Source organism: Mycteria americana, chromosome 1 (assembly GCF_035582795.1).
Source record: "Mycteria americana isolate JAX WOST 10 ecotype Jacksonville Zoo and Gardens chromosome 1, USCA_MyAme_1.0, whole genome shotgun sequence".
NCBI lineage: Eukaryota > Metazoa > Chordata > Aves > Ciconiiformes > Ciconiidae > Mycteria > Mycteria americana.
Genome location: NC_134365.1, coordinates 84,137,422 through 84,159,212, shown reverse-complemented (window position 1 = coordinate 84,159,212; position 21,791 = coordinate 84,137,422). Strand labels below are relative to the sequence as shown.

Here is a 21,791-nt window from a genome sequence, read left to right as displayed (position 1 = left end):
CAAGTGCTGCATCACTCTCGGGAAGAGTTTTTAACTTCTCTCTAACCAAAACTTCCTTTGTTTCAACTTGTGATCGTAGCATATTTTGCCCTAAATTACTGATACTTACTCTTGGTCTTAATGGATTTTAATCTACAGGTTTTGTACAGAAATTGTACATTACAGAGGGCTGTTAGAGCAGACCATTTGAAACGAAGCACTATCCATGAAGATGACTGGGAACCAATTCACTCACTTGGTTTTTTTCTGACCAAGGTAAAAAGTATGTTGCATGTTCTGCTCCTGCTTTATTAGTTTTAATTCCTTCTTTTTTCAGTGCCATTCATTAACCTAATGTCATTCTGTTTGGTTTGCAAACACTACTCAGAAATGCTTTATTGCTGCATTTCAAATCTGTTTGTCAAAATCTTTTGTAATATCAGTGTACCTTTTAAATCTTGCAAGCTGTTCTTTGTTTCTTTATGTCTGAAATAAACCAAGGCTAGAGAGGTCCATTTTTAAAATGTCATCTCTTCTTCAGAAAAAAAATTCAGAACTTGCATAATCACTAAAATTCAGGTGCAAAGCTGTGGAGGTAGACTGGTGAGATTAGACTGCCTAGACATTATCTTCACTTATGTCTAGATCAAATATCATTGCTGTAAAGTTGACAACTTAAGGGTTGTGAATACTGTACTGAATTTATCCTCCCCAAAACAGATTTGGAAACATAAGAAAACTATCATTAAAATAAAAAAGTGCCTTTTAGAACTATTGCTTCTGCTTATAAGGCTGCCATCTCCATCTCTCCTAGCCCCTTGTGTAAGGGCATGCATTTCTCAAGAGTAAACTCATTGCAGCTGAGAAACCAAATGTCCTTCAAAGACTGCAAGTAGTTTGCCATGCTAGCAAACTACATTTTACAACATCGGACTCCAACCTAAGTGCCACCAACCCCTACAGGTTTTTACAAGAGACAAGGAGTTCACGCATCTAAAGAAATATCTATAAAGGTGAGTTCTCTACTTCGTGTGTGTTGATGTGCAGGAGAAAAAAAATTCCTTGACCAGCTCAATAGCAACACTATTTCAGTAGCATTTGGCTATGAGGGTTTGGAGTCCATATAGCGGCCGTAATAAAACATTAAATGCGATAAGAGCATCAAGAAATTTAAGTTCCCCTCAAACCTGAGCACCCAAATGATTCTGTTTCAAGTCTGAGAAAGGGCAGAGGAAAAGGTTTCCTCAAGGTCACACTTCTATTTATACTGACTTTGTTTTCAGTACTGAGAAGAATTGAACAGAATTGAAAAGCAACAGAGCCGCTGTATGCAAAATGCTTCACAAGCAGCTGAGCGTCAACCTTTAAACTAGCATGTATCCAAGAGGAGTCTTTCAGAGCCTGCTCTTTATCTTTTTGCTCCCTTCCCCTGCAGATGAAAGGGAAGATATTATAGTTATCTTACTGGTTAAAAAAAAAAAAAAAGAATCAGCATCTTATTGATTCTTTCAGTGCCATTGGCTCCTGAGACGCTTCAGCTGCTGGTTCAGCTGCTGCTCACCCCTGGGGACGCCTGCCAGGGCTCTGCCAGCTTGGGTGGCCTCTGCTGGCTCTGCCGTCCCAGGAGCTGCGCCCCAACCCATGGTCAACCCGCCGGGCAAAAGCCGCCTGGCACACGTTTAACGTCCTTCTCATCTCAGGTCTGATAGGTTAAGGAGCATTTAGTTATACCACATTAGGGAATATAGGAAACAATGGAGATGTATGCACAGGAGACAGAAGGGTCGTGCAGTGAAACGAGGGATGGAGAAGTGCTGCAAGTTCTTACTGTCGGACATGTGGATTTTATTTTATAGAGGGTGGACTGAAGCAAATCAAGGTCTTCAGACTGGGATCTGAGCAGCAGGACCAACAATCCAAGGATGCTCAGTGAAAGCACGGAGGGATCTCCATGTGAGAACTCAGGTTGACTTGGGCTTTCTAGTTTTGAGGCGAAAAAACCCCAGGAGCTGATACAAGTATGTCTGTAGGAGCAGAATTAACTTAAAACTCTTTCACTTTTATGGTATATATTATATGAAATTACAAGTTGCACACTGAGAGATCAAAATATATATTTTTAAATATATGTACATATTTTAAGCCACAGATTATCAGGAGAACTTACTACCACAAGACACTGAGAAAGGGCATTTGGTTCAGCCACCTGCATCCTTCAAGCAGATTACCTCAGAGTTTGCTCATGTACAAAGAGCAGCAGCTCCCGCAGCCAAACATGAAAAGAGGTCTGCCTTCATGCTCTCTTCCTTCACTTTCTTGGTGTACCCTTTCACACCTCTACCTCCCACCTTGACCACTTGCCTCCCACAGACTCCTGTCCTAGGACCAACCCTTAGATCCTCACCAATTTTTCTCATTTCTCTCACCCTAGGCCAAGTACATCCCTTCATCTATGTAGCACCAAGCATACCAGCTGATCTATGGGGTTGCTCGTGTCCAGGTGCTGACCTGAGCTGCGGGAGAAGCAGGTCCCCACATGTGAAAGGGGCTTCCTAGCCCTAGAGGAACAGGTGCCACCACCTGGGAGACTCCATTTCAATAAACTAGAATCACCTCTTTGGAAATGGAGGGTATCAGCAGCTCTCAGCGCAGATTGTAACCATTCTCTATTCCACAATACCTAAGAAAATTCAGACCCTTTAAAATGACAGAAACACTCTCTGTTCAGAAAACACAACCTTTTAGGGACTGGTTCTGCTTTGACTGGGAGCTCTGCCAAGGATTTCAGCTGGAGGAGGAATGAGGCCCTTCATTTCAGTTAGAGCAAAACAACACAAACAGCATCACAAATGCCCATCTGGGACATTTACAGACAGGGAAGTCTGATTTCTTATCTACCTCCTCCTCAGAATACAGTGAAATATTGGGGCTTTCTCTTTCTGCCCGTCTTTGCTGCATTAAATTTTGAAAGCCCACAGTCTCTAAAGCCACTGGTAAAACCTCCCCCCCCCCCCCCCCCATTTGGACTTGTGAACCAGAGCTGAAAGCTTATGCCAGTCTTCTGTGTGACTGGAAAGAGAAGTGCCAAGAAGAAAAGACAGGCACTTCTCAGGAAGACCATACATCCCGCATCCTGTAGAGAACAGCATCGAGAAAGCTACTCTAGCAATACCACTGTCTGAGCTGCCTGTGCAGGTGACTTAGCACTTCTGAAATTGGAAATGGATTTCCAAAATGTCTACTATGTAGAGAAAGGGTGAGGGGAAAAAATAGAAGACCCAAGACAATATATTTGGCAAGCACATTGCAGAAACTGCTAGTACATGCTGCGGTCCCAGACTCAGTGGGCTGTGCTTACCTCATTTGTTTCACGTAGGTGAACCTAGCCAGGATGTTTTCTTTAGTCGTGGGCAGTGTGACAAGAATGGGACATCCAAATAAGGTCACTCAGGATGTGTTTAACAACACCGGGTAAAGTCTGTGGCAAAGGCTCATGCACACACATACACACGGAGCGTCCACTGTACATACCATTGACTTAGTGCGTCATTATTCCTAGAATAACTTCTGGAAAGGCACTCCACCCTTGTATTTCCAACGCTGAAGATGTGATTGTCCCAGAGCCAGTTATTACAGTGATTTTGAGGAAGAGGAGGGAGACAGAAGGGCCCCTGGTTTCTCTGACCTTTTTGAAGAGGTGCAATGAAGAAAATTGTTAAAAGCAGAGGTAGTTTCAAATCTGTCAACCCAAACTCCCTTGTGATCTTTGAAACAGCAGAGAGCAAGAGGCTTCCTGAGGCCATCCCAGAAAACCAGATAGCACAGAGTTCTGCAAAAGGACAAGCCACACACCTGTTTAAATATAAGTCAATATGCTTTATTAAGCAACAGTGCTACAGGTGCTCCTACACGATGAAAGGTAGTCCAGCACTGTGAGGGAACGTGCATTTTTACTTGTAGGAGATTCCTGGAAGCAACCCCATTATATTGAGTATGAAACTCATTTTTTTAACCTGCAAATTTTTGAAGGTGCATAAAGCACTTTCAAGGGGTCTGCAAAAGGTAACTGAGAGCAAATCACTTGTAATAACTTAAATTTGTTGTAAAAAAGCTTGCCTTTTCCTTGTAAGTCCTCTGCAGTTGACTGAAGTGATAAGCAATAAGAGAAAGGAGTTACCTTGCTAGCAGCTGGACAAGGGATGACATACAGTTTCTGAGATCAGAGTTTTACAAATCTGAAATGGTAAGTTTGGGTCAAAAAATGACCTAAGGCTGAAACTCAAAGCAGTAAAAATGGGGGAAAGTCAGAGCCCAGGCTGATCCCATGACCCTAACTCAGTTCCTTCTGTGTACAGTTTTGGGTATACTTTGCAGTTAAATGATCATATTTAAATAAATTACAAAACTTTCCACTGAATATTTGCTTCATTCAGCACAGGAAGTTATTATGTTCATTTACAGATACTCAGCGTTTTGTGTCCCCTTTGCTGTGTGCCCTGGGCTAGCACTCCTAGCACACCCCATAGCAGCAAGGCACAAGCATTACAGGTGTCACAGTTGAGGCGTCTGGCCCAGTTGAGCATCCAGATTAACCGGCTTCGCCAGACCTGTGCTGCCTCTGAAGCAAGGAGCAAGGAGGCAGCAGGAGCAGGCCTGGGATGAAGGCATGGCAGAGAGAGGAAGGGGAATGGGACCCACTAAGGGGCAGAGCACCAATGATTTTCTCAAATAAATTTCAGCCTGCAAGCTGGGATCTATCTTATCCATCTTTTCCTTTAAACCTTGCTCTGAAGTGAGAATTTCCTCACTTTACCTCCGTGGTTCCCGACATCCACCATGAATCACAGAATCACAGAATCATATAGGTTGGAAAAGACCTTTAAGATCATCGAGTCCAACCGTAAACCTAACCCTACCAAGACCACCACTACACCATGTCCATAAGCACCATATCTACATGTCTTTTAAATACCTCCAGGGATGGCGACTCAACCACTTCCCTGGGCAGCCTGTTCCAGTGCTTGGCAACCCTTTCAGTGAAGTAAAATTTCCTAATATCCACTCTAAACCTCCCCTGGCGCAACTTGAGTCCATTTCCTCTCGTCCTATCACTTGTTACCTGGGAGAAGAGACCGGGTGGTACCCGGTGGTACCTCTAGGCTGTCTCCCTGCTGCCTTTGCAGGATGCTTCCAAGGAAAGCCCTGTGCCACCTGACACTGGCTGTGTAGCATCCCTGCAATGGGAAGTGGAAAATGTGGCAATGTGGCCATCCTGACCATAGAAACGTCCACATTCAGTCCTAAGGCATAGGTCAGCCCTCTCCTTTCCCACCAGCATGCCTCCAGCTCCACGTGTGCTCACACTGCTGTTTTCACAGCACCCACTTTCCGTCCTATCTGCTTAAAAGCATAGGCTCCTCCAGAGGAGAAATTAACCTATTTCCACATTTGAACAAAACTTAGCAGCACTAGCTGAATTATTCATTTGGACTAAGGTAGCAGTTAAAGAAGAACAGCAGTTCTGAGTTTGCTGAAATGTTTTTGGTCTTCAAATTCAGTTCCATATTTTTCTTCCCTCTAAACCAAGGAAAATCTATAAGACTCTGCAGCTAATTATTTACTGAGAACTAAGAAAAGCTGTCTCGATTGGTCAAACATCTCAGAACAATATAGAGGTCTAAAAAAGCAATATCCACATATGTGGTAGAAATTGCAGAAATATTGTTACTACTGATGCAACAGCATGACAATACAAGAGAGGAAAGATTGTCATCACTTCTTTTAGACTAACAGACACATCTGAAAAAGTAAGCAAGCTTTCGTACACCTGGTTACTTCATCGACAGCTGAATGAGTAGGAGAAGGCAAGTGGCATACCAACAGAAGGAATAAATGGATCAGTCTGAAATAAAAAAGAAATTGACTGTTAAAAAAAACCACATGCAGTGGGCATTTATAGGTTTAAAACAAAAAAAAAAGTCTATGAAAAGGCAAAATTTGCATTATCATCCTCACAAGCAGAGCCTTACATAAATTCGCTTTAGCCTGGCAACTTAAACAGAACTCAGCAAAGTCTGGAGTTTTGCTGACCGTACAGGAATCTTTTGAAAATGCCAAGCAGTTTAAGCATGTGAAAGCAGTCTTTGCTTCCTTGACATATAAAAAAATAAAATAGCTGCTCACATGTGCTAAAATGGGTTTTGAATAAATTTTTCAAACATCTGAGAACTGTTTCTCTGCAGCTAGGACACCGGAGAGAGATCAGATCAGTGCATAATGTCAAGCACAGAAGAATTTCATGATGAATATGAAATATCAAACCAGAAAAAATGCATTCACAAAAGAATCACAAAAAATTCCAAGAGAACACACTATCCTATAAGTGCCTCTTGCAGAAACTTTTGCATACTCCTTCTGATGTATACATATCCACATTTCCATCGTAGTCTAATGAAAGGGAGCAAAAGAAAAACGAACCAAACAAACAACAACAAACCCCCCCAAACATTTGCTTTAATACCAGATTGAAAAACATCGGTGGATACTTCAACACTAAATAGATACAGCGCTTTAAAAAAGAGAAGAAAAAATAACCCTCCTTTTCTTCCAAGCTATCTTTTAAATTAAAGTAAAGCATTTCAGATGTTATAACTGGTAAAACATCTAGCCAAGATTGCCTCTCAGTGAAGACAGTTTTGCAGTCTACTCAGTTTAAGATATGACCCTTACACTTTGGCTAAAAAATGCTGTCATTTACACAGGTGTATATACAGTGACGCAAGTCTCTAGATTTACACAGGTGTGACAGAAGAATTTGGCAGTGTTTTGCTAATTTTAAACAATAAAAAAAAATCAGATCAACTTTTGCAGTTGGTTACAGTTGTATCAATCCATAATATGTTTGGTGCTGATGGCACTGCTCCACAGCTTGTTAATGAAACTAAGAATTTTGCATACTGTGTCCAACTAGAGACTGTAACTGAACCTAAGACTGCTACAATTAAAATCCTCAGGTTTCTTTAAAAAAATTATTAATTTATTGTTTGGTACTCTTTTCAGTTTTGAATTAATTTGAAAGAAACCTTAACACAGTCTAGTTTTATAACCTATCATCATTGTTTTACCCATATACACAGTGTCCCATTAATACAGAATTTTCATACAATAAATTGAACCATATTCTTTTAAATCAGAAAATTTGTTTGTAAAGCCACAGAACATTGGCAGGACAACTGAAAAGCAGGTATTGTATCTTAGAACATTTTTTAACATCGCTGTCCATTTATTACTTTTCAGCTTGGTCATGTCCCTTTGTAGTTCTTCCAAGCTTGCTTGCTGTACCTGAAGTAATAAAAATGTGCCAATATGAGTGATTTCAGGTTTGATTCAGATCCTAGGTCTACTGGCCATGCTAACCTGTATGACTCTGTAAAAGACTGCCAGCTACATGTGCAATGCAGGAACAAACATGCAGTTTTTAAGTGTTTTACAGGTAATTTTCAGCTGTTTGGCCAGCTTTAAATTATTTAGGTGGCTCAAAATGAAACAGGAGAAATAAAAAGGACAGCTTATTTGAAGTTGATTGTGCTCATATCAAGTTTTCTTTGCTTACGTGGAGTGACACAAATACCAGCCCAACAGGCTCACTGCTAAACTTACACCATAATGAAGGGGGAATCAGGCCCAGGACAACCTAATATCAGCTTTTGATACATTTGCAAAATATTTTAGCAGTATTTGATGTTTCCACTAAACCAGAATGTATTTTGGAAACTGAGAGGAGAGGTGGGAATCTGAATAAACATGTCTGAAAAAAAAAGATAATTCAGGTCTGAAGGGTCATTCCCTCAGTAAAAGTAAAGTGCAGTGGATTGCTCTTCCTGGATCTAACAGTAGGGGCGTGGGAAGCTTTCAGATGTCACAGGGTTGTAGATAACATTTGAACATATGATTAGCTTTCGTGAGCTGTCTTTAGAAACCTTACATTTTTCCCCCCCGCACCTTAGCCAGAGATCCTTCCCTTGAGGTTTCGGAACACTTAAAATGTTGCTTTGACAAAAATCAAGGATGTGGAGAAGTTTTTCCTGTGTGATGTCACTTTGCTGCTCTTTATAAGCCTCTGCAGAAAAGAAGGGAACCTATCTGAGGATTTACACCCCAGACACAGGAGACCAAGGGAAAGAGAGCACAGAGGCGTATCAAGTTGCAGATACCGACCAACTGCTAGGAACGGCGAGCCATGCTGCAGACCAGTCCCTACAGCTGCCTGGGGTACACGCTGCTGGTGCTCTGTAGCCTGAGGGCTACCCTCGCCTTTCCCAATTCCTCTCCGCTGCTGAATCCCAGCTGGGGGAATGGAGATCACCTGATGCACCTCTACACAGATACAGAGAGGAACAGCTTCCATCTCCAAATCAACGCTGATGGCTACGTTGATGGTGTTCCTCACCAAACCATTTACAGTAAGTAGCTTACCCTCAGTCTTCACGGGAGCAGGGGAGGGAGAACAAGACTTTTGTTTTCTCACTACCTCTAAAAAATCCCCTCCTCTCGTTAGGCAGGCAGACAGAGGAGTATAGCTATGGGATGGAAAACATATATAATTATAATCCTCCTTTTGTTTAACAAATAAACAAAATCGCTCCAAAGAAATATAGTGGATGAGGAATTTCATTCCTCACCTAAGAGAGGTAAAGTCCTATGGTTCCCGTGATACTCTGAAAGCAAACATTACCTGAATTATCCTTCACTTCATGATTTTACCAACAGCTTCTTGTGGAAGTTCCTGTTAGAGGTTGGTGATGACATCCCCCAAATAGCTACTTCCCACTGCAGTGACAGTATTACCAAAGGAACTGCACTGAGGGAACTCACCACAGCAGTGGTGGAAAACTGACAGCATCCGTAAAATCTTTATTTTGGGGTAGGGAGCCAATAACTACTAAAACTAACTCTAATGTGCATAGAACATGAGTATGCAAAGGTCAATTAAAAAGGGGGAAACTACAAAAGGCCAAACTGTCTTAAAAGAAGTTCTAAGCCTTTGGGGTTCATGAGAAGTAACTATTCCCTACTGTAATTAAAAGGTTCTCAAATTGTCTCATCATCGTTTATTTTCATGGAAAACTAAGGTATTCTTCTTCCTTTGCTGAATACCTGGCCCAAACACTATAGTTAGTAGAAAAATGGCTTTTTTTAAGACTTAGAGTTCTTTCATAGCATTTCAAAACTACTTCTCTGTTAGCAGCACTCAAATCACAAGTAGCTAGGCATCATAAAGTCATGTTTATTATTATTGCTGCATAGCGCCTTCTTCATCCACTCAATTAAAAATGTAAGCATATTTTTTTACATAAGTATATAAGGAGCAAATGATGTTTTTAAAAGTTACAATTTAATCAAGGAGAAAAAGGATCAAGTTCTGCTATTTTTTTTTTTTTTTAGGAATTAGTAATGAAACACTTGCAGGGAAGCTTGCACTGTCTTATTGTTATTCTTCCTGCATATTTAAAGGTTTTATAAAACTCATTTTAGGGATTTTGGTCAAGAACCAGTGTGACGTTTTAGAGAACAGCCAGCAAAATACCATGTTTTGCCCATGTCTGCCATGAAGCAAATCTACCATTATTTGGAATGGTGGAGCAGGAAGGGTGGAAATAAGACAATGAAAGAGGTCATGAAAAGGAGGGTAACTGAGTCTCTGCCAGGTCACCACAGTACCAGCGAGATGCCAGATAAACAAGAATTGCAAAGTTCTGCACCAGGGCTGCAACAACCCTCTGCAGCTGCACAGGCTGGGAGGAGGCTGGATGTGTACAGCCCTCCTGGGTAGGACCTGAGGGTTACAGCAGGCACTGAGTCAAATGTAAGTCAACAGCACATTCGCTTTGAGAGGCAAACCATCTACTGTGGTCAGCAGGTCAAGGAAAGTTGTTATTCCCACTTTACTCAGCACTGGTGAACTGCTGTTGGAGCACTATAGCAACCCCGGTTCAAGATGGATGTGGAGAAACTGGAGCTGATCTGGCAGAGGGTTTTCAGGATGGTCAGGAGCCTTGAGCACAGCCTGTTGGGAAATGTTGAGGAAGCTGGGCTTGTTTAGTATAGCAAAAAGGAGGTTAAGGATAATCTAATACTACAGGGCAGTCACAAAGATGAGGGAGACAAAATCCCCTTGGTAGTGGCCAATGACAGAACTAAGGGCAATGTCCCCAGACTGTGGTTTGGGACTTCAGAGGGGATGTTAGGGAAAAAAAAGTTTTCTTTGGGGGGTTAGTGCAGCACTGGAACAGGGCACCCAGAGAGGTGGTGGCATCTCCATCCTGGGAGCTTTCCAAAACTCAGACAGACAAAGACACAGCTACCCTGATCTACGGTGGGCAATAGTCCCAGGTCACGTGGGAGGTTGGTTCAGAGCCCCACTTCCAGCCAGAGCATCTGTGGCTCTGTAAGGCAATGGTGCAGTGTCGAACTCAGTCCTGGATTTGAAACCTTTGTTTTTCTGAACAGGTGCCCTAATGATCAAGTCCGAGGGTGCTGGCTCAGTAATAATCACAGGTGTGAAGAGTGGACGCTACCTATGTATGGACATGAAAGGAAACATTTTTGGTTCGGTGAGTGACTTTTACTAAGACTCAAGACTGAAAGGCGGGTGCAGTCTGCTACTGCGGTGCCTATTTCCTCAGCTAGGGCAAATCTGTATAGCTACAGTAGGAGGATGTAGATTTAAGCGAGTTGAGGGCCTGCCACTTAGTTTAAGATTTCCTCTCTTCTTTGATCGTATTGAGTTGTAGAGCTGACAAAAATAATCTGAGTTCCTACTTGGGTAAATGAGGGAAGAATGAGGTCCAGTGATGGACCAGTCTGAATTCCTGCTGTAGCATAGAGCTGTGGGTTGGGAGTGGCTCAAACAATGCAGCCTTCTGAAAGAAAACAATGTTATCATTATCATACCTTTGCTGAAAACATGGGCATGCATCTCAGATCGACATTTGACTAAGCCTGAGTTGTCTGAGTTACAGAGCTGGCAGATCAGAAAACCACCTGCTGCAAGATCTCATCCCTCTTCTGTCTTTAATCGGCACTTGTCATTCACCAAATCCCTCTGCTCACAGGTGTCATGTTTTTTTCCCTAAGCATTACTTCAGTCAAGAGGACTGCGTGTTCAACCACAGGACACTGGAAAATGGATATGATGTGTACCAGTCTCCCAAACACAACTTCCTGGTTAGCTTAGGCAGAGTTAAACAAGCTTTCTTCCCTGGTATGAATCCACCACCATACTCCCAGTTTTTGTCCAGGAGAAATGAAATCCCTTTGTTTCGATTCAACACACCTGAGCCCCACAGAAATACTAGAAGTGCAGATATCGATCCAATGGATCCTCACCAGATCCTGGTCCCGCAGAGAAAGATCTCCATGTTTGGATCTCAGTTGCAGCAGCAACCAGACTTTCCCCACATGCCCAGAGAACCCATGAGAATCAACCAGAACGACGTGGTCAACCCAGATGACCCACACGCTATGATGGATGCCAGGAGGTACGCAAGTCCTCGCTTTTATATTACAAGATAACCAGGGCCCCGCCACTTGCAAATTGAAGACATGGGTGAATATAATAAGCAAAAGGAACTGTCTAGCACAGTTGGTCTGAATGTCAAAATGGCTATTAGAAACCTGAAAGATGTTGGGAAAAAAAATCCTTAATTTCAAATTTTGTACTTATAGGTGACAGTTTATTGAAAAAACAAGTTGGACATTTTCCAGTTGGGGCTCTGTTTTAGTGGAAAGAAGATATACTTTTGAAAAGAAAAATACAAACCAAACATTTTAGGGTCTAAATCCCCTTAAGCATATCAGTGAAAAAAAGAATTCACTTGAATGAAATGAGAAACCGATGTTGCTTTACTAATGTAACTGGGAAGAGACCTGGAGCATCTGAGATTCCAACAGTCAGGGAATCTTCTTACTAACCCCATCCCTGGCTATGCAAGCACAGCAGAGAAAGCGACTGGTGGTGTGTTATATTATCATATAAAAATTACTATATACGTTTTTAGCTGTTAAGTTGGAGCTTCAGTCTCTTTTCACGCACATACAAGTCAAAAAGTGAATACTCTGCTGTCATAGGAGCAGCACTCATGGAAAACTGGAGTAACTGACAGAACAGGATAGGATCAAATGGTGTGGTGTAGAAAGAGTGATTTCTGACACTTCTTGAATCCAAGCTGAGGATTGGAAAAAAAAAGAGGAAAGTCTCACTGTCTCTCAAGTGCTTCTCTGTCACACTTCTATATTCACTAACTTCTAGCATCACGATATGGAAATAGAATGCAAAGACATTCATTAGTTTTGCATATTTCCAACCCAGAGAGAAGTACCAGGATTACTAATAATCAGTAGTGTGTTAAACAGGATGGTTTGTTTTGTACACTGGTGAACTATACAGGGAAAAAAAAAAATCCAAAAAATTATGCCTTATAGGAGTCAAACTATTAATAGCTCATGAAGACTCTCATCTAATGAGTGAAAATTAGGTTTGTATTTAGACAAGGAGAATCTAAGTTTAGCATCTGTTTTTCTATTTAGTTCTGAGCAGGTATCAGATTCTTTGTACTTGTAAGAGTGAAATTACTTTAATATTAATCAGGAGATCTCTAATGTTGACACAACCTTTTCCCTAGATTGGTATACATTATGGTTAAGTTTACTTATCAGAATCTAACCTCCATATATACATTTGAAGTTTACAATTCTTTAGTTAAGATGCGGTATCTGCAGAGCAGATCTTTTTATTGTAATTTAGGTGTCAAATTGTTAGCTGGTAGAATTCAGTATAGCTTGACTAGTTTTGATGGAGCTATACTCATTTCCACAGGGACTCTGAAAATTATGTACATACTTAATTATTTTTCTCCCTTATTTCTTTTCATTTTGATTTGATCTTCTTGTAATCTTAAATCTGTGTGCTTTTGAAAAAGTTATTTTTGATGTACCCAGCAAAAATCAATATCAAGGTACTGATGAGCTGCACAAAAATCCAGTGTGGTAGATATTTGAGAAGAGCTTTACATTTTGGTGTGTGTGCATTTTCTGCATGTCGAGATGCAGATTCTTCTGTTTTCTTTATTTAGTATATTTAACAGCCTGACAACAGTCTGAAAATGGTACATTTGTCCCAAGTGTGCTCATAGCAATAATGCCAAAGACATTAGGCTAGATTCTGGTCCTGTTCTTTTTTCTGTCTTGTGAAGTAACTCAGTGAAGCCACTGGAGTTACAGCAGTGTAACAAAATCAAAATAAGGCCCCCTGTGTTTCTTGCTTTCATTGAAATTGTTCTGGATTTAGCGCAGGGTCTGTCCTGCCGACAGCATTTAAAATAATCTTTTTTTCCTATATATGTATATATACACAATATCTCTTTATCTACAACATCCAAGTTGTTATGTTAGAAAAGTCATAGGGCCTGATTCTGCTGTTAGAATAGTTTTCCTACGCGGAGTGATTCCCAATTCATATAAGTTCTTAGGAGCACAGGACAAGCCAAATGATTAGTTGTGTCTCATAATTTGTTGGTTTTCATCCTCTAAACTCATCATGTTTTTGATTAGTTTCAAAAGGAAAGCAGTGATTCTATGGGATTTAGGAGAATTGCAGGGTGGGCAGATAGTTGTGTATTTTCTTGCTTATTCAAAATACAGCAAGATTTTTTACCTTGCTGCCTATACAGTGGAGAGGTGTGATTTTATTTATATGTTCTAGTTTAATAATTTTACTTGATTCCTACACAATTCTTCTTGGCTTTTGCTCCTTGAGAACTCTGGACTGCAATTACACAAGCAAAATTTTCATTTTGCATAAATTGTTGTAAGCTCCACAGAGCTCTCTAGGACTCTGAGTCAATGGACCTACAGCAATTTGAATCATGAAAAGTTCTGTCTCGATCCGTATCAAACTTGAGATGAGAAATGTCAGTGGGGTTAAATCTCTATACCATCTCTATATTCATACATTAGAACAAAGTAAGAAGGGTTGCTCACTCCATCAGTAGCCAGATTTAGTCCCTAAGCTAAGAGTGAATGCTCAGTGGATTTTGCATCAAAAAACATATTTGTAACTACAGAGAACTGTATCAAAATGTCAAAAGAATTAATTCTTCAAAAGAGATGCTGGCCATCACTAGCTAGTAAGAAAGCATTACTTATTTATATTGCAATATTTATTTATTTATTTGAGTGGGTCTTAAGTCCCACAGAATATTTATAAATATTTATAACAATGTATTATAGAAACTGTTTCCTTTTATAAAAGTACCAATAAACTTTTCCTTCTCTCCAAATGGTGGATTCTGCATCATCTGTTCAAACTCCCCATTCCAGAAAGACTTGAGTGAACAAATGGTACTAGCTGTGTCTGAAAATGTTTGTGTCCCACTATCCCCTGTGATTTTCAGCCTCATGGGTTGCAGCTTCCCGGGTGTTTCATGCGCCACAACCAAGAAAGTTCTGTGAAAGACCATGAGCAAAACAAAGTCTTAGTAGGTCTAGACTGACCATGAAGCAATTATCACCTCTACTGGGAAACTTCTTCTGCAACCCAAAAGCAATGGAAAATCACTGGTCTAGCAGTTCAGTTCTGCTAGGAAGTATTTGTGATCCTGGCTCCAAGATCTTAGGGTAAAAGATACTTGGTAAATAACCATTACTGCTCACTTATTGCTGCTGTCACAAAATATTCTAACTCCATTCCTAGGGCTATACTAAGGCTCTGTTTTGCAGCGGACAGGTCAGAGATTGAATAAATTGCAGATACCATCCTCATAGTTCTTTCCTGCAACGGTGCCCAGGCCCACCAGGACCCAGCAGAGAGCTGCAAAATGGCAAGTGCCCATGGGTCTGACAGATTATCTCCCTGCAGTGCTTCCCCTCACCGCAGATACTCTATGGAGCTCTGTCGTAGTCAGTAGCATCATTGGCATCTGCTATGGTGCCAATACCAAGAGAAGCATCATATTACCACCAGGTACCACAGTACTGTTGCACTTTGTCGGCAAGAGGACAGTGGTCTTCAGTGGGAGGGTGGTCAGACAGGTGGGGAACTCTCCTCTCTTCTCCAAGATCTCTTTCTCCTCCCGTTGCTAAAGTTTAGGTCCATGGACTTCAAAGGGGGAAGAGGCACAGCAGGAATGTGCAACAGAATTGAAGCATATGAGAAACTTAATGGATGCCAAGGTATCATTAAAAAAAACAGCTGGTATCTTTTAGTCTCCCACACACTTGAATTCTCAGTACTGCCTTGGGACTGTTCAAGCTCATTCACAGTAAGCTGTGCACCATGAAATAAGAAGAAAGCATGCTGCAGAGCAACCATGGCACCAGAAACCATCTCTGCCACCTCTCTCTTTCCAAGAGCAGGACAAACACGAAGGTTTGTTCAGTTGTTGTCTCTCCTTGTCCAGGAAGCTTGCTCTGCTGTGAACTGAAACTGCAAATGGATCTTAAAGCAAGGAAAAAATACTGAGAAAGAAGAACAATACAAAGACTGTCATTTTATGGATCATTAGGTGTTGTTAGAAATAATTTCTGAGACCGTTTTCTCCATGGAGTAACCCAGATAAAACACCAAGCATCTGCAAGGTACCTTAGCACAGCACTGAAGGCAACAGCATGGATGATAATGGTAAAGGACTATCAATGAAATCCAGATTGCCTGTTCCTGGTGTCCTTCTAAAAGCAGACACTTCCTAAAAAAAACACTTGATGCCCATCTCTAGGCCAAACAAATTCTGGGAAATGCAACTGAAAAGTGAAGCGACTCTTTTTCTAGAAGTGTCTGTAAATGGTGACATTAAAGAACAGTACTTGAACAGCAGTGTGAATGGAGATTCTTGAAGGGCATCTCAACAGATGTAACTGGGCCTTGTTTATTTATTTGCTAAAGATAGAAAGCTTTATCATCTAACTCTTTAAGCTTACATTGCTACAAAGGACCAGCAGAAAGCTGGACTGCATGTAAACTAGTCCATGAATGTACACATTTGAAACATTTTTTTGTAAAGACATTTTTCAATTTTCTTTTTTCAGGTAAAACCAAATTAAAGAGTCAGCAGAATCAGGTGCGTTGGCCTTTTTGTGGGTAACGTGCCTGCAAAGTGAGGGGAGCAAAACAACCACAAAGCGTGCATTTCTCACAACTGAGAACAAAGTGCCAGGTAGATGTCACCTGTCTGTGTTTCATCCCTGCTTCTTTTGCCTGGGTGGGGTTTTGGAATGGCAGTAGCTTGATGCCTTGATGTAACCTTCTACTTTCCCTCCAGAGATCCTCACGTTGCCTTTGGCCAGTGCTTTCTCCTTCCAGAGCTGCTGAAGATGCAAGGACAAGGGGCAGAGGGGACTGATCTGGCCGCTTCAAGAGCCCCCAGCTATTCCTTCTCTTGCTAGGTTTTATGTCATTGCAAACTGTGTAATTTTACAAACTGCCCTTCAGTAATAATCCTGTTTGATAACAGTACCAGACAGTAGCGGTGCCCAAAGCCCAGAACAAAAGGCTTTTGCAAAACACTCATCAGCCCCCAGGTTTTCCTGTGGCATGGGCTAGGCTGTTGGTGGACTTGCAGCACAAGCTCAAAGGTGATCAGTGCCTTAGGCTAACAGGGAAGCACTAAGCACCTTCTAGCACAAGCCACACCTGCTGAGCATAACACCAGTCACCAGTTCTGCTCTCCTGCCTGCTGTGCGGGCTGTTGCTAGGCTCTTTTCATCATCCACCATCCTGTCTTCCCCTACCCTCATCTTCATCCCTTAGCTTGATTTAACAGGGATTCACCCTCTTTTTGTATTTCTTACCTGATTCTGTGCTTTTTAGAAAATCAGAGACATTCAGAGAAAGTCCATGGCTAGGAAAGAAAGGGGTTCATACGGAGGATTTATGCTGAAGTTGAAGGACAAAAAACATTTCTGTACCCTTTTCACCAAAATGTCCATGTTTTTCACAAGGATGAATGAAGTTTTATTTTTATGAGTCATGCATGCTTGCAAAAGAAGCATGAAAAAACAGTAGGGTGCTAGTCACACACAGGTCTCAGACACTACCAGGAGATGAAGATTATGAGGCGTATTTGGCTACTCAAAGAAATAAGAGACCCCTTAAGTTTTTTTACCTGGAGTTGTCGTTTTAACAGAGGAAGACAGGACATGAAGGGTCACACCTGGTCCAGACTCCTGTTCCTGACAGTGACCAGTACCAGCCAACTGAAAGGACGGTCCCAATAACAATACCACAGCACCTGTTTTTTCCCCGAGCCTTGTGACACTGTTTTAGATCCCAAAGCATGAGGATTCACGCATCTTCCAGCACTCTTGCCCTTCCTTTTAATCTTTACTCCTTTAATTCTGCAAATCTTCATTAACCTACCACGCATCCCATTCTACTTTGTGTCCTGTTAAATGCTTGATCTGGATAATATCTCACAGAAATCTGAGTATTTTGCTTAGTAACTTAGTTGAGGGCTATGTGGTTTTGCTGAAGCAAGGGAAAGCTGCACACTGCGGACAGCAGGTTGAATAAGACCACAAACCCGTTCCAGAACTCTGGGTGGTAAATCCTCATCCCCAACAATTCTTCTCTGCATTCGAACAACCTCTGGTGCATAAGCCAGGAGTCTATTTGCTGAGGCAAAGGCACAATCCTAGACATAGCTCAAATGTTTTTAGAAGGAGAAGAACTGATTTTAAGACTCAGGAAGTAGTAAGATTGGCAAGTTAACTAAATTTAACCTCAATTTCTATGATTATTTTGGTGGTTTACTGAGCTTGAAATCCTTTTGTAAAGTAGGTTGCCCCTTCTCTTGCCCTGCTCTGAGCATTTAAATGAGATGCAGGAATTGTACCATTCATCTGCCCAAGAACGAACTTCATTTCTATCTGTTAGCTTTCAGGGTAAGCAACATGCCTAGGAAGGCGCAGGTTAGAAAGAGCAACTTTCCCAAGGGAAATATTGCCTACTCGTTCCCCCCAGAACTAACCATGCATTAAACAGCAACTCCTGGATCTATAGGTAAGAGGAAATCTTTTACAAAATGCTGTTGGTGCTTACCTGAATAACTCAAGGTTTTCAATTTATTTAACTCAGGTCATTGTCTTCCATTTTCAAGGTAGAGTTACATTTCCCAGCTCCTCCTTGAAAGTGGCAAGAATTACACATAGCGTTGCAGGTGAGATCTCCTCAGTGCTTGTACAACGGCATTAATGACTCCTTACCTTGACCAGAGACACCTTTCAGGATCAGGCTTGTCTTTCTAAATGCAATACCACCAACTACCCAAAGTAAGTCAAAACTTAATATTACCCCAGGTTATTCTCCTCCTTTGTTGTTTTCAACAATTATCTTCCAGCTTGTAGCGGACATTATTGTCATTAGTATCAAAGTGCCTGAGCTTGCAGTCTGTAGTAGCTAGTTTCATGCCATGTCTTTAATTTCACTCCTCAAATTCATCACTTCTTCCTCTGCATTATATTCTGACCCACGTAATTATTGATGATGCTTCCTCACTAACATTTCCACATTCCTTTATTTTTATTTGGAGTCTTTACCGAAAAATTGCCCCATGAGGAACTTAAATATTAACTTTACTCCTGCTCAGTGCTTGACTTCGGACACTACTACCTACTCATATGCCCATAAATTGCTTGCATACCTACTTCACCTTTTTTTTTTTCCTAGTGACTTTTATCTTTTCCAGTTGAGTTGATGGTTTCCATCGTGGCACTGTATCAAGTGTTCAATTAAAATTCACCTAGATCATATTCCATCATTTTTCCCTTGCCTAGACATCAATTATTTCCTCAAAGAACTATCAGTTTAGTCTAGTGTAAACACTCATTTAATTATATTCCAGGTTTCATTTACCTCTCTTGTCTGTAACTACATTCTCCTTCAGAATTTATTCTAAAGCCCTGAATGTTATTAAGGTCAAACTAACAGTTCTGTAAGACTATTTTGTCCTCTGTTCTCAAATAAAAAATATTTTATTTCCTATTCTCTAGTCACACGGTTCCACACCCAACTTGACAGATCTATTTAAAATACTTGCTTACGGATGTGTAATTTTAGATGTGCTTTCAGAATTCTGGGATAAAGATTAGTCATTTCCCCTGACAGAAGCATATTAAATTCTTTAATTCTTGGCTTTAAATGTGGTATTTTCCCTATCCTCATTCCCATTATCCATCCTCATTTACCCCTGTGTTCAATACTGCTGTAAATGAAGTAATTAATTTTGGGGATATAATTTAAGACTATCTAATCTCTATTCCATCCACACACTGCAACATTTCTGATACTCCTTTCCTTGCTCTCTATTTTGATATACACATATCTCAAGATCTTTTCGCTACTTGTTTTAATTTATTTTGCAAATTCTCATCATTTCATATCTAAGATACAATGTTCTATATGATATAACTTTCTTTCTACTCCTTATAGGCTCTCTTCCCAGAATCAGTAACTTGTTCTGAGACGGTTATTGAACTAATTGGGCCTAGAGACCTTCCCTGTAATTTTTGGGATGTAACTTCTAGATAATTTTTACATCTCTGATTTAAACAAGCAGTTTCTCCCCCTTTCTTCCATATTAAGTCCATTTTGGCTCTTAAGTATAGCTGACCTTACTAACTAATTTTGTGATTCTTGCCCTTCTGAAATAAAACCACCTTTTTTACCTCATCTTTTAACTTAAGTAAATTCACTTTTCAATAGCTAGCTCTTCCAAAATACATTCATGATTTATCACAGTCAAGTCTAGTGCATCACCCCTCTTCAGTTTAGCTACGGCTTGATCAACCAACTGGGCGTCAGAGGAAAAGAATATCACATCCAATTATGCCCCAAAAGGGGTTCTGCCTGGACCTCAAGTGCATTCCTTTGGTGACCAGTAATTGCCTATTCATGATTTGTGTTTTCATCCTGGTATCCTCCTGTGCCCATATTCTCGAGGCCTCTGCTGTTGTTCTCTGATTGTGCTCTCAGGGGCCCCACTACAGGCTCCTGGTGTTCAGGTAGGACATTCGTAGACTCACACAGGGCTCCCTGCATGCCAGGAAGTTCCAGAGATATTTGCAAGTGACACTAGAGCTGTCTCAGCACAGAAGACCTGCCCGAACAGCATTGGATTTACCACGCACAAACAGATCATCCACACAGCAGGTTTGCTATATCCACAGATGTCAGGGAAACAGCTCACATACTGTGCAGTTGATTTGTGCTTATGCAGCTGCCATTTGCCTGGGATTACTATATATCCAAAAACCTCAGGCTCAGGGCCAAGGCCCTCACAAGAGGGACACATCTGGGGAAAATCTGACATATATTAAATCCAGGCATGTGGGCTGTGGATCTGAGGCAGTCTCATGAAATACCAAAAGCTTGGACAGAGAATGCATCTGATCTAAATTCTGTACTTAAAAAAAAAAAAAGGGGGGGGGGGGGGGAATAAAACCCCATTTCCTCCTATTGCAAAGACAGGGCTACGTCTGGAAAACATAAACCCAACAGAGAACTGTGGGAGTAGAGCAAATATCTTGAAAAAGGGCTGATACTTTAGAGGAAGGAAACTGTGATACTACCAGAGCACTCTGCCAACATGCATGCCCGATGACTGCTAGACATTTAGCAGACCTGCCAGGAGATGATGTTGGTGGAGCCAAAACTGAGGAACAAGTGTGCTACCATGCAGGGAGCTTCGAACTCCTCTTTGTCTCTCCTGTCACCTTTTCCAAATCAAGCCCAGCCTGGTAAAGCACTACTTAAACACGAACGACAACTTTACCAAAGGAGGTCACAACTCCTGTACCTTTTGCAGCATCACTTTTTTTGGGAGCAGAATACCACTGGACTCTTCAGCAAAAGAAAACATTAGCTTAGAAAGGAGGGGACCGAGTTTCCTCTTGATCTTGGCCATCTCCAGTCACCTTTTCTTCTCCTATTGTTCAGCTGAAAAAGCCTGCCAAGACAGCTTTTGTTTTAACCTTCACCAGTTTAAAAGATAATTTTAAAGTATGCATTGGTTCCCTCAGATTGACTACAGGCCATTACATGGGCAAGCTGACATGTTTCTAACATTTATTTCAGCACTATTTTCCTACAAAGGTATTGAAAAGGAATGTACCTTTTTCTTTCCACTTGAAATTCTTACCATCCTCGTGATGTGGTTAACAGCTTGATCTGCTTTCACAGCCTCTCTTACATCTTGGCAGCTACTGCTGAAAATCCACCCTGTAGTTAAGGCCTTGTCTCCCTGCTGCTAATTACAGACTGGCATTTCACAAGGATAAAACATTCATTGCCCACTACTGAGTAATCCCTCAAATATTTATGTTCTGCTACTATTCCTAACAGAACCATCTATAACTGCAGCTCTCCTTTCCCATGATCCCAATAAACTGTACGGAATTGCTGTACAAATGTGCAAGAGTCACTTTATTAGAAGAGCAAGAAGACAGATTTAATCTCAGTGTCGATTCAAAGACTTAAAGAGACCAGTGCTATACAGAGGCCTAAAGAAAAAAAGGCTTACAATTAACTTCAGAAGTTTCCAAAATTACTGATTTACTTTTTAATGCATAGAGAAGCTTACATCTGATATAACAAAGGTGAAATAAAAAGTGTAACTATATTAGGACAGGGTATAAGATCACCTAGGCCAGTATCCTGTCTCCAACAATGTCAAGTGCAGATACATCGGGAAAGAATATAACAGGGCAACTGCAGAATGGACTTGACTGCTTATACTCCCCTGGCCACTGGCAGATGTGTT

General features: G+C 41.1%; 1 protein-coding gene across 1 annotated transcript; it reads left to right on the top strand.

The window, feature by feature from the left end:
* Window positions 1-8,218: 8,218 nt before the first annotated feature.
* On the top strand, window positions 8,219-11,553 carry FGF23 (fibroblast growth factor 23). The gene is made up of 3 exons (XM_075491750.1): window positions 8,219-8,441; window positions 10,489-10,592; window positions 11,116-11,553. Exons 1-3 carry the CDS (start codon window positions 8,219-8,221, stop codon window positions 11,551-11,553), a joined length of 765 nt encoding a protein of 254 aa, XP_075347865.1.
* Window positions 11,554-21,791: the final 10,238 nt, after the last annotated feature.